The 13,302-nt window shown below is 37.7% G+C and overlaps 1 protein-coding gene and 1 long non-coding RNA gene across 3 annotated transcripts; one reads left to right on the top strand and one right to left on the bottom strand.

Annotated features, from left to right (window-relative positions):
• Nucleotides 1-4,789: 4,789 nt before the first annotated feature.
• Nucleotides 4,790-9,896, bottom strand: LOC6548515 (sarcolemmal membrane-associated protein). 2 transcript variants are annotated; one of them, XM_026982854.1, is made up of 5 exons: nucleotides 9,804-9,896; nucleotides 9,452-9,740; nucleotides 7,782-9,082; nucleotides 5,893-6,453; nucleotides 4,790-5,831 (listed from the first exon to the last, which is right to left on the bottom strand). In XM_026982854.1, exons 3-5 carry the CDS (start codon nucleotides 9,060-9,062, stop codon nucleotides 4,989-4,991), a joined length of 2,685 nt encoding a protein of 894 aa, XP_026838655.1. In that variant the 5' UTR covers nucleotides 9,063-9,082; nucleotides 9,452-9,740; nucleotides 9,804-9,896; the 3' UTR covers nucleotides 4,790-4,988. The 2 variants fall into 2 exon arrangements, with proteins under 2 accessions (XP_026838655.1, XP_026838654.1); XM_026982853.1 differs by lacking the exon at nucleotides 9,452-9,740 and having other exon boundaries at nucleotides 9,804-9,891.
• A 322-nt stretch (nucleotides 9,897-10,218) lies between these two features.
• Nucleotides 10,219-11,142, top strand: LOC113564606. The gene is made up of 2 exons (XR_003408125.1): nucleotides 10,219-10,571; nucleotides 10,656-11,142. It is a non-coding gene; the product is annotated as an uncharacterized LOC113564606 (long non-coding RNA).
• Nucleotides 11,143-13,302: the final 2,160 nt, after the last annotated feature.

The following is a 13,302-nucleotide window of genomic DNA, read 5'->3' as shown; positions in this document are numbered from 1 at the left end:
CATCAGCAAATTGACGTCGTTAACGCCTTCAAGCACAATTGGTGGTGGTTTTGGTTGCGCTTTGCTAATAGCAGCCGTCTGCTGCGCAGCAATAGCAGCTTGGCGGCTCGTCCTTACAAGGACAGCTTCTAAATTAGCTGGCGTGTCCGCGAGGAGTCCGAAACGATTTGATCGGCCATTGTATCTAGTTTCGGAGATGTCATCCTTCTTGCTAGGGTTAGCTTTTTTCCTCTCTGGATTTGGAGAAGCGCCTGGTGTTAGCTTGCGCTTAATGGTTTGGAAGCGGGTGTGCATCCCAGCTGGTGATATATTGGCGCTTGAGAGAGAACCAATAGTCGAGGTCAGAGTCGTGACAGCCTTGGCTGTTCCGTTCATTTTCTCGGGTAGATTTACGGCTTTTCTAAGAGCCTCGCCAAGAATCTCTTTGTACTTTATTGTATTCATTCGAGCGACCGCGTGGCCGCTGGGCGTCGGAGCCCCACTATGTATAAGTAATAATATCACTGATAGCGACTTGGGGGGGTCACTATTCGCAATTTGTGTCACTATTTTGGACTTCTCACTACAAAAAGTTATAGAATTATCTGACAACTTGTTGTCGACTTATACCATATAATTGTTGTAACCTTTCTCCACGGAATACGAAACTTTCAACGATCATACCGCGGCCGGCCTCATCGAATTTTATCTAGCCGAACCCCCTTTGGTTCTGGAGCTTGAAATGTTAGACTCCGATCTGATTCGGGGTGAAATGGATAACTGGTCTCCACTGCTACGCTTTGTGGAGGTATCTGTTGTGTAGTGGCCGTTCGTCTATGCTCCCTGAATCGATACATCTGTTAAAACACTCTTGCGACACTGGTTCTAGTGGCTGGGTGTCTTGATGCCTTTGGAGCTATCTGTAGGTTCTCTGGGTAGCCCAAGTGGTGGTGCCATTCTTGGTTGCTCCGTAAAGGCTTGTGTGTCTTGCAACTCAGCCACTTTCTTCTTCAAAGCGTTTATTTGAGCTCTTTTCCGATCGCGTCTCTCTAGTTTGCTTCTGAAGTATTTAAGCCCCAAAAAAAATGCGGAGATGTTGGTCGTTGCCCTGATATAGTTACTTCCGGCCAACATGACTCCGAACTTTTACTAGGTTCATACGGAAACTGACCCACCTGGAACACTGCTTCCTTTTGTTGGTGTGTTTTTACTAGGTTTATACGGCAAATGTCCCCCCTGGGACAGTGGTTCCTTTTGTTGGTGAGCTTTTACTAGGTTAATCTCTCCACCTAAGAAAGTGTTTGTCCGAAAACCTTCCCGCCAGTCGTCGGAAAAGCCGGCTGTCCAGTTGATACGGTCGGGGTCCACTACCCGCGGTAATTTGACCTCTACTTCGGACTCCGCACCAGTTTCTTCTCTCTCTTCTTTTTTTGGGCTCGAGCCTCTCGAACGACATGGCTACTTGGCCTAATACGTTGGAAGCGTACAGTACGTAAAGTACTGTAGTCTCTATCCTTACGAAAGACTTGGAAAAGAATCAGACCAAAAAATTCTGTCCAGGTAAAGTTAGTGATAAGCCAGATTTCAACCAATATTAGGTCATCGTAATCGGAACTGTTCAAGCTATTCAAGAAGACTTATCTTAGTTCTCATGCCAGTTATGTTTTGAAAATACGGCTAATATTGAATTTTACGGCTATTAATTTCAATTCTCCTGTTAGCTGCATTGTGAGGTGTTGATGTAATTGCTATTTGTTCGCGGTAGGAAATCGCAGTGCATTCCGTGGCAGGAAGACGATAAGTAAGTGAGGTGTGTCCAATGATTCCACTGAGACCACTACGCAGAATGAATGCTCAAAACCTTAGTTCAAGCCGCTGGCAATGTAATCAGATTGAATGTAATCACCTGTAATTTTAGAAGTTTTGGGAATTCATTTACCGCAAACGCTGGAGATGAAAGAATATTTAATGAAGAGCAGCAGGCTGCGCAACAGGTGGTTCCTGTTCAACAACGGCTTGAAGAACATTACTCAGAGCTTTATTCCAGTAGACGCGCCTAGCCTAAGCTCGTTGCTGTTTAGAGCAGAAGATGATAGTACTAGATGTTGAAACTACACCGAAACTACGAAGCTGCTTGAAGCGAAGGGAGCATAATATCAAAAAGCGCATTCGCATCCGATCTAGAGAGTGATGAAAACGCAGTAATCCGAAAAGAAAAGGTGGTGGGTTTTTTTTTAGTTCTGCCTGGGAATGGAGATTCGTAATGGATCTCATTTAGAAAAATGAACAACCGTCAAGTAAGTACTACTCCTTATGGATGAATAGACCCACTGTAACCGATTGTGGCCAAAAATTCAATATTGAAAACAGTTTGATAATGTTGCTAAGGAACTTCAAGTTCAAAAAAAGTATTGCAAGTCATAAAATCCATCTTAATTTTCAACTTATTCGCAACTAATTTAGACACGGCCTCCGGCTTTGTGGCTACCCTAAACTACCAGAAACAACTTGGTAGGTAGAATATCTCATTGGTCACATTTAAGTCACCTTGTGAAGGGCTCATGATCCAACATGGAGCTGTCTCGGTGGCTTGTTGTTGCATTTGGATTACTGTTTCTTTAACTTTTCTCTTGGTTGCTCTTAACCTAGGATGTATAAGGCTTAGGGATGTCGATTTCAAATTTAGAAATTAATGTTAGGTACAAGATTTTTAGTTGTTGTATTTCATACATTAACTCATCAGTCTTAGTGTGCGAATCATTGATCACTACACAGCTATTAGACTGCCGATTGTGGCCAAAAATTCAATATTGAAAACAGTTTGATAATGTTGCTAAGGAACTTCAAGTTCAAAAAAAGTATTGCAAGTCATAAAATCCATCTTAATTTTCAACTTATTCGCAACTAATTTAGACACGGCCTCCGGCTTTGTGGCTACCCTAAACTACCAGAAACAACTTGGTAGGTAGAATATCTCATTGGTCACATTTAAGTCACCCTGTGAAGGGCTCATGATCCAACATGGAGCTGTCTCGGTGGCTTGTTGTTGCATTTGGATTACTGTTTCTTTAACTTTTCTCTTGGTTGCTCTTAACCTAGGATGTATAAGGCTTAGGGATGTCGATTTCAAATTTAGAAATTAATGTTAGGTACAAGATTTTTAGTTGTTGTATTTCATACATTAACTCATCAGTCTTAGTGTGCGAATCATTGATCACTACACAGCTATTAGACTGCCATAGTAGATTTGGCATGTTTATGAGTATCTTTATAGCCTCTTCTGGCAAATCAACACAAGTCGTATGAAAAGTGCGCGACAAGGCGACGAACGCTTCGAATGCTCAAAGTTGGGTAGCAATATCTTCGACATCGCACTTAGAAAAACGAATGAAGAGTTTTGGAATCCTTTTTCTTGTCTTTACTTTACATTAATACTTGAGTTGCGGTGTGTGGATTTTTTTGCTTGAGACTTGACTTTAAATAGTCGAGCTCGTTTTGTAGCTTTGGGCTGTTGCCCACGCTGGAGGTGGATTGTTTCTCAATAATAGCCACTTTATGTGCGTCATCCTTTTTTTGATATTTTGTTATTCACTCCTAAGAGTGAGGGATTCTTCTTCTTTTCTTTGTTGTCGTTGTTATTCCTGTTATAGTTCTTTTTGGTGTCCATCAACTTCTCACGGACGCTATGTGATACTAAAAACTCTCGGCTTGAATTTTATTTTATTTGTTCATTATTTGATTGGGAGCAGAGATGGTCCTGTTCCCATTGAAGATAAGAGCTGCCGGTGACGCCAGCAGCGGAGCGACGCTCTTATATATTTAGTATATATGTACTACTTTCGCTGTTTCTCAGCGCTTAAGGGTAGAAGAGTTGTATGGGCGGGCAGGAATAGTGTTTTGGTCAGGGGTGTGAACGCTGACTATGCATTTACATATGTTGGTGGCCTCCAAGTGGGTGCTCGTATTACACATGCAATTGGGCCTGGCTCTTTACTTGCACATTGCAACCGAGTGCTACAATGTTTGTAGTTAATTGTTCATGATTGTTGCTGACATATTGATATAGTGGGTATCCGATGTGTGCCTACCTCAAAACTTCAGAAGGATATGTTTACAAACGTATTGGTTTCCGCACTAATGAATAATGCAATAAACGACGAGTTTCCTACCTTTCGAGCTACCACCTTGGACAGCACACCATGCCATGAGATTGCAGGGCATGGGGGGGGTTTACAGGGGTTTACACAAATCCCTAGCAAAATTTCCGCAGTTTTAATACTAGCCAAGAATATCGGTGGATGTGCAACACAACGTCAAAGAGTGACAAGTATGAAAAATCAGTGGGTATCCAATATGTGTGGCTATCAGAAAATATCAGAAGGATATGTTAACAAACAAATGGTTTTCGCACTAATGACGCTATAAGCTCTGGATACCTTTCGAGCACACCCTATAAGATTGCATTGCTGACAAACATCCCTAGCAAAATGTCGGCAGTTTTATTATTGTCCAAGAATATCGGTTGATGTGCAAAAGATGCATGGTAATCTATTATTTTTTTGGATTGAAGGGGACCACAAATGTAATTAAAAAAAAAATATCTTGTTGTAATACAATATTATTTTTAGTATATTCGAATTGGTTTTTTAGTAGGCTTCGGAAACAGGTTTACAAATATATTAAGACAACCAAATAGTAAATAGTAATGCTTATGTAAACTGTCAGCATGATAGTTGAAACCAAATCAAGACAGCATGCACTTTATTGAAGTAAGTTCCATGCTTAAAGCAGTAAATGAAAAATAAAAATGTTAAATATAATTTTTTCTCTGGTTTATTATTTCATCATTACGACTTAAATTTTGAGCTTGAAGTGATTTTAAAAACAAAAGCAAATAAAAATTTAATAAAGCTTGACGATAACGCAAGCATTAACAGAATGTACTGTCTTCCCAGTGTAGAACAATAGTGTGTAAATAAGAGATTTTAATTCATTAGCTATGACAGCGGTTAAATTCGACTGGAAAGAAAATATATGAACAGACCGATGATAATACAACCAAGAGGTAGAAAGCGACTTAGTATCTCTTGTTTACTAAACAACGGGATGTGTTTTTGCTTGAATTGCAGCTCCGAGATTTCTTTACGAAGCTGCATGTTGTCAAGCTCCGTATGTTCAAGAAGTTCCTTGTAAACAATTAGTTCTTCTTCGTTGTCTACTTTTGGATTATTAATGGTTTCTATGTCCTCGTTCCAAACATCTTCTGGGATATCTCCATTATCAATTAGCTCTAAAGTCTCACGCGGTAAACTGTTTTCCTCTCCGATTTTCTGCAGGGTTGCTTTAAAATTGTGATCCACGTCTTTTCCAAGTTGCTTCTTTAATAGCTCGATCTCCGCCTCCAGGAAGTGTATTTCACTTGTTAAATCGACTGTTTTTTTCTTGTAGGTTTCGCATTCCTCATGTAACATATCGATAGCCTGCTCAGTCGGCAATGCATTTTGAATATTAAGATTTTCCTCAACGCCTACAAGCTCTTTCTTACTTTCCAAATCAAGTTCTGGATAAATCTCTGCAGCCGAATCTTTTAAAATTGTATGTGTGCTTGAAGAATAGTTGTTAGGGTAATTCACGATTTCAGATGTATTTTTGCTAACGAACTCTGTTGCAACTGAAACTTTTGCCATATCCTCATTAACTTTGCATTCAAAGCCTCCATCGTCACCATTAAAAATAGCTTTAAGCACTGAAGAGCCTTCTTCGCCCTTGCCCAGATCAGAGTTTTTTAGCAATTTTAAAACGCTTGATTTTAAACTGACCTGTTGTAAATCGGGATTACTTAGTTTCAACTTCTAGAATAGAAATATTAAATATTAATTTATATAATACCGAGATGACTGATATAATCATTACCTTCTCTTGTGATACGGAATCTGCTGTCTGGTGATCAATGTCTAACATATCTTTACCTTGTGACACAGACAATATATAATTGTCTAAACGTTTATTACCTTGAGCATAATCGTTATCGTCAAGATTTATTGTATCTAAGTGCTTTGAAACAATTTGCTCCTTCAAATTTTCAGTATCAGGCTCGGATATAACATGATGGATTCGCGACGCCTGTAGACGAAGCTCCTTAAGCTCGCGCTCTTGCGTCGTTAGCTTCCCATTTAGCAACTCCAAACTGAGTGATTCTTGTTCCTTAGCGTCTTGTTCTTGGCGCACGGACTCCTTTTTGAATTCCATGTACTCTTGCTGAAGTTCCTCTAACCGAGAATTAAAGTCATTCAGTGTCTGTTTTAGTGCTAGAACTTGAGCGCGAAGTATGTCGCACTCGTTTTCAGAAGTGGCGTAGGCCATCTCCATCTTAGAGAGCATTTGCATAGCATCGCAGCGTTCCTGATAGACCTTGCGCAGGGCCTCTTTGGCAGTTAACTGGTACGTTGTTTTATCCTCAAGAAGCTTTACAATCTATTAAATACAAAAGAGAAATATTACAACAAACCAATTTTTCCAGAATATAATTAAAAAGATTTTTAGACCAATTTTCAACCTTTTGAACTGTCGATCATCAACTAAGAAGAAAGTCGTTCTGTATAAGTTTTGATTAGTTCTTAGATAAGTTTAGATCCTGTTTTAGATCCCAAAACCACTTGTATATTAGAAACAATGATAAAAATTAAAACATATGTACCCATTCCAAGACTTAAAGCGTGATTCCGTAGTTTAGATACCGAATTTTATTTCTTGATTAGAGATTTCAGCGATTTTAAAATACCAAAGCTCAATTCGTATAAGAATTTACTATGTCTGGTAAGGAAATAACAAAATAACTAAACACTTTAATGGCCTCGTGAAATTATTTCGAATTATAAACAAATTAAACAATTTGTAAATAAAATAAAATTTTTTTTTTTTTGTTATAAACAAAATAAATCTCAACCGTATTGCTATTTTAGACATTTCAGCAACATTTTAAAGGAAATCACATATCTTATTTAGTGACGATTAATGGTAACATTTACAAAATATGTACATACAATAAGAAATTTAACTAACTCTACCGTCACTACCGGCGGACTTTTGGAATAGTACCAAAATACACTTTCATCAAAATAAAAATGAAACCAAAATCAAAATGCACAAAACAAAATAATTTGTTCTTTTTTTTACTTTTTTTCTTGTCCGTTTAAAAAAAAAAGATTTTTGTATTAAACAAAATCAATAATCATCAACTAACAGATTTTAATACTTGTAATCTTTTATTTTAAAAGATGTGCAAATATTATTTTTTTTTTAAATTGTTTTTTATTTTGCAGTTGACTATTATACATTTTATTAAATTACCTAAAAATGGCGTGACAGCTTATTGAAGTTTATGGGAATTAGAGAGGACGTCTCAAATTGTTTTAAGCATATCCAAAGAAACTTTTCAAAAGTGTGGGGCGGCTGTATTGGGCATTTAAAAAGCCGTGGCGAAAATGTTTTTTGCATATCGATAAAAATTGCCAAGACACAAATTAAAATTATACAAATCTAAATATTTAAAAAAAGCGGGGCGTGACTGTATTATGTAGGCTTTATTAGAATCTGCTAGCTTTTCTAGTTCCGAGATCACAACAGCATTCATACGGACAGACGGACGGATATGGGTAAATCGACTCGCCTAGTGATCCTGATCAAGCGTATAATGAATGAAATGGCTTAAACATAACTAAAGGCTACAACAAATTTAGTCTGAATCAAACATTTAATCGGCCCTACTAGCGATCTGCTCAACAAACCAATTATCTACCTACCTCGTTTCGAAGTGCATTCTCTGGAATGTTCTTTTCCATCATCTGTAGTTTCTTTTCGAGAAAATTTATTTTGTGCAGCAATTGGTCTTCAGTTATCATGCTTTGCCAACACATCGCAGAGTTCTTTCTGGTAGTATCAAGGACGCCTTGCAAGCTGCTTAATTTAGCTTTCAGAGACTTTTCCCTTTGTGCTGCTTCTTGGAGGAAGGCGTTAAGGCGCTGCACTTCGTCAAAGCTGATTCGGTTAGGCACCGTCAACAGCATCTGGTCTGCCTTGATTGAAATGGCCTCTTGACCATTGGGTAGAAACAGAGCAACACGGGCTAGGATACAGCCGTGCACCTCCTGGCGTGAATTCTCAATTACCTCAACGCCGAACTTAACGATATCGCCATAATGTAGTTCCGCTGGATCACTGCCCAACTTGTTGTCGTTAATAAAGGTACCGTTGCTAGATTTTGTGTCCTTGACCCAGAACTTACCATCTGGAGTGTACCACAGAATCGCATGGTTTCTTGACAACACTTTGCAGTCAAATATAGCGTTTCCCTCACCCGCTTTGCTTTTAGCTATAAGGCGACCCACCTTGCAATCCTGATTCGGCGGCAAAAATATAGACCTTGTCTCAAACTTATGAGACTTTGCTTCGCAATGTAATACGATTTTTGCAGCATCCATACATGCCGTTGGGGCAGATTCCGATCCTATGTCTAGATCTACGGTAGAAGTTGTGGGTACAGAAGCGACCTGTAAAGTGCCGCATTCCGTTGCCACATCCCTTTGTAATGCACTATTGTTTAGTAGCCCTAGTGGGCTGAACAGACTGCAGGCAGTAGTTACACGAGCTCCAACCCCGGTGTTATTTGCATTCAGCACAGAGTTCATTGCCATATTTATAGCGTGCTGGGAAACTTCATCCGGACGTCGGTCAATACATTCTGTGTTGGAATCACAACCGTCCATATTGTTATTTTCCTGCTTCTCAGCTACCGTATCGTTAATACTATCAGCCATATCAAGTTCGTTTATTTCCATTAAATGAAAAAATTTGTCCTGCTCCACTTTTTTGTTGTCAGTTTCCATATTTAAAGCGTAATGAGCCTTCCCAGTCGGTTCTTGTCCTTCCCCGGATAGATACCTGGTCGTCTGAGGTAATTCCGTGGCCGTGTCGGCTGTGCCTGTTCTGTTTAATTCTGTTGATCCGACTGCTCCTGATCCTGGTATCGGTGATGATGTGCTTGGCGTCTGGTCTCGTTGCCACTCGTTGCACACCAAGACCATTACTATATATCCAAATCAACCTTCGATGATACGAGAACAAAAGCGTATTAACAAGTTATTAGTAGCTATCTTTTTAAAAATTCGACTTGACGGAACATTGACAATAAATCTTAATTTTAAAGGCCTGCTTTAATGTAACGTAATTAGAAAATTTGTGTGTTTCAGATTACAAATTTTAGAAGCTTAGATAGCATACCGTGTCAGATGTAATTTATATTTGACTAAAAATCTAATACAGAGGCATATAAAACTTCCATTCGTGCGTATGTACATATGTATGAACATATATAAAACCGAAGGCGCCAGCTGATGCAACACCATCGTTTACGAAAATTTTAAATATTTTCTTTTGAATATTTTCCATAGCCTTCAAAATGAACTCAACATACCATGCATAAATATAAATAAATGCACACTGATGAAGGATGAGGTCGCATGGAATACAAAGATACTTTCAGTAAACAAATCTTATGCTTCAATTACAGGAAATGAATAGCTACATATGCCTTTAGTTGTCCACAGTTTGATGAATAACAGTTCCAATCCATTTTTAGTTATATTATTCCAATGAACTAGTATATTTAAATTTTGATAAAAAAAAAAATTTTTGTAGTCTCCTTGCACGAATTTTTATTGCATACTGCAGACATTTAACATGGCTGGAATTTTAACAACCGCCTAAAATTGACCGACATTTTAAAAACGTGTTTACCTTTTAACTACATTTTTGCTTTTCCCTACCTTGGATTTTTATAATTTTCCTGTTTTAATTGTACCAATTTGTATTTCCCTTCTACCCATGTTGTTTTTAGTTTTCTTAAGCATTCAACAATCGTTGTGTAAAGAGTCCCGGTTCAGCGGCACATTTTTTTCTGGTAATACTTAAATAATACCCGTCAAAATTGCGACAATCAACTAGCGACAAAAACGGAACGGTGATAGACAGAGCACTAAGGGTATTTATTCTAAAAAACATTTCTAAGGAAATGTGTTTACATATACCATTTATATTTTGACCTGCAACGAAGAAACCCTTTTGCATTTTCATTTCCAATCAAAACAAATAAATAACCTTTTAAAATTGTTTCAGCTTTGATGATATATATTTTAAAATGTTTAAGAGCAATGTGGCGTTAAACATGTCTGGTAGGTATATGCCTAAGAACATAAATATGGTATTTTAATATCCGTTACACGCAAATAAAAATATGGTGTGCGTCATATTAGCGTCGATGAGTTAGCGGCGACAGGGAACGGTGGAAAATGGAACACGAGGATGTTTTTTATTTATTTTTTTTTTCGCTTTATGGGCGTGAATTCAAAAAAATAAAAATGCAAAAATGTTTTACGAACTGCTTTTCATTTTATTTGTAGCAGTTTCGCTAGCTCACCTCTTCCCAGGGCGGAGGTTTCTCCTTGCCACACAGGTCACAACATAATTTCGATTACCATCGACGTCTTACAATTCTACACAACTACAATCTCTAATACGAAAACAAAGAGAAAAAGGTAAACAAATGCATTAATTTTAAATAAACTGTACATAAGTGTAAATCACTGATCAAATCTGATGAAATTAAAATATTTGAGAAGCTCATAACTGTAAACGAAAACAATGGCAGCATGCACGAGGAAGAAAGCGACAACCATATTGTAGAAACGAGCAAATGGATGATTTATCGAGAGAGAATTAATATTTACATTTAGAGATGTCACATTTAAACAATGTTACATGTCACATTTAAAACCCAGCTTGTACCCAGCTTGGAAGCGTATTGCTGAACTGTAAGCAGAAGTTAAGCTAATGGAAGGATGGACGAGCACAAGTAGAAATGACGTCATTGATATAACGTCGAAGACGTCGAAGCCTTAATTAATTACTTTTCGGAATGGGTGACCATCATCACCCGATACAGCATTGGATAAACGATTTTGAGCACATAATGAACACCTATGAGGTACCAGATCAATTCTGATGTAATTCGTGCAATTGTGCTCCGAGACAAAACGGGAACTTCCACTTCTTTAGCTTTTTATGAATCATTGATAAATTGCGTAAGAAGATAACCCTATATGACAAAGTAAAGATATGTGATCAGCGGGTTGTTTCTGCAATCCGAATGGTTCGAGTAACGTTAAGATGACCAAATCAATAAACCTTCAGGAAGGACCTACAGCCGTACATTGTTACACTTGTCGAATATTGAGTCCATTGTATATTTTCAAGAAAAAGCTTACAAAGTTAGTAATTAGTCGTAGAAGATACTTTACTAGGACGAGATTCAATGAAAATAATAGAATAATAGTCCAATTAATACATAAGAAACAAATAAATGCACAGCGTAATTTTTCGAATAAAACTGTTAAATACGACAGTGATAAAATATTTTGTGCATCTCTTTTCACCAGTAAATATAAAACCGATTATTATAAGAAAACTAATATAAATAATTCTAGTTATTTAAGTAAAAATAATTTAAATATAAAAAAAATTTTATACTCAAAATTATATAAATAGTTATCAAGAAAATAAGCAGTTAGAAAACGAACAATATTTTAGTAACTATTCAGGATATATTGGGGATGAGTTAAAGGAACAAAACATACGTATCAAATGACTATTAGAGTTACAGATACTACGTCGTTCCATTGCTTACCTAGGTGTTTGTCATATTATGAAAAAGGAAAAGTAGGTGTAATAATACATGATCTTCTTAAGAAAAATGTAATTTGGAATAGTAAATCTCCCATAGTTTTGATAAAAAAGAAATCTGGTGAACTAAGAGTGTGCGTAGATTATAGAGGACTTAAAAAACGAATACTAAAATATCATTTCCCATTACCGTTAATTGAAGACTGCTTAGAATACTTAGAAGGCAAGATGTGTTTTTCGATAATGTATTTTAAGAGCGGCTTTCTCCAAATATGCGTAGATTCACAGAGTGTACCATTTACCTCTTTTGTAACACCCCAAGAACAATATGTAAGTTAACTAAAGCTAACGTCGCTCCCACGGGCGCATGAAATACGACAACATCGGCATACTGCAACGTAAGCATTATGCCGGATGTCGATACGTAGCGGACACTGCTTATAGCGTGGCCGCTACGAATATGAGATCGCAACAATATGTTTCGTTTTCATGCTAGCTCCTAAGTTTGAATTCTTGTATCTTATATTCAGTTCTGATTTTGTCTCCGACGCTACAGCTCTGCTTGGCTCGGTAAAATAAAGCTTAAAAAAGTAAACTCCTAATCTTTTATTGTCACGGCTCCGCCTGACATCTGATTAGTAAAAGCCGCGCGCGTTAACCGCCGGCCAACCTTTCATAATTGGCGCCCAACCTGTGGTATTTGACAGTGCGTTAGTCATTACCCACGAACTTAAAAATCTCAAAAAAAAAAAAAAACTAATATCTAACTAAAAGTGAATAAAACTCAGCCACGTCAACAGGGCTTAGTGACAAACAAACTTAAAAATCTCTAAAAATCTAAAATCTAACTAAAAGTGAATAAAACTCAGCCACGTCAACAGGGCTGTAGTGACAAACATCAAGTGCCAACAACAAAAACAAGTGCTTGTGATCACTGTTGCTTACAACAGAACAATCTGACAAGTGGCTGCTGCTGACCTACGTCAACACAGGCAGCACAGCGGAAACGTCATTAAACTCGCTTCTTGAGTGCAGTTGGCTGAGGTGCGCTATAGCGCAAATTTAATTTCACGTAACACCGAAGCCGCTGGAGCTCTTCGGGCAGCGACTTATCGCCAGATTAGCGCGCATGCTATCTGGACAGCGGGGAGGCAGAGACAAGCAGTGTACAACAACAGACACCGACTTCAGTTTGAAACGCAACACAACACCAAAAAATGTAAGTGGGCACCTTTCTTTAAACTGCTCTTAAACCTGCGAAATAAAAATAAGCATATAAGCACAGTTTTTGCAAGTGTCTTGTCTTAAATGTAATTAAATAATTTTTTTAAAATTAAATAATTTTAAAATACGTGAAACTAGTTGTGGATTAAGTTGACGGAAAATAGTAAACTATTGGCAGCAAAAATATATAAACATTTGTTGAGTAATTACTAAAAGCGGCGCACCAAATGCATGCGCGCACAAATATTTTTTTCCGTCTGCCTTTGTTTCGTTTGTTTGGTTTGGTCGTTCAACATAATACGATCCGTGGAATTTTGCAGCTTTGTTGCCTCCATCCTCAAGCGTTGTGTTCGAGTTTTCGTT

This window comes from Drosophila erecta, unplaced genomic scaffold (genome assembly GCF_003286155.1).
Source record: "Drosophila erecta strain 14021-0224.00,06,07 unplaced genomic scaffold, DereRS2 tig00000246-arrow-arrow-pilon, whole genome shotgun sequence".
NCBI lineage: Eukaryota > Metazoa > Arthropoda > Insecta > Diptera > Drosophilidae > Drosophila > Drosophila erecta.
This window is presented reverse-complemented; position numbering and strand designations above follow the sequence as displayed.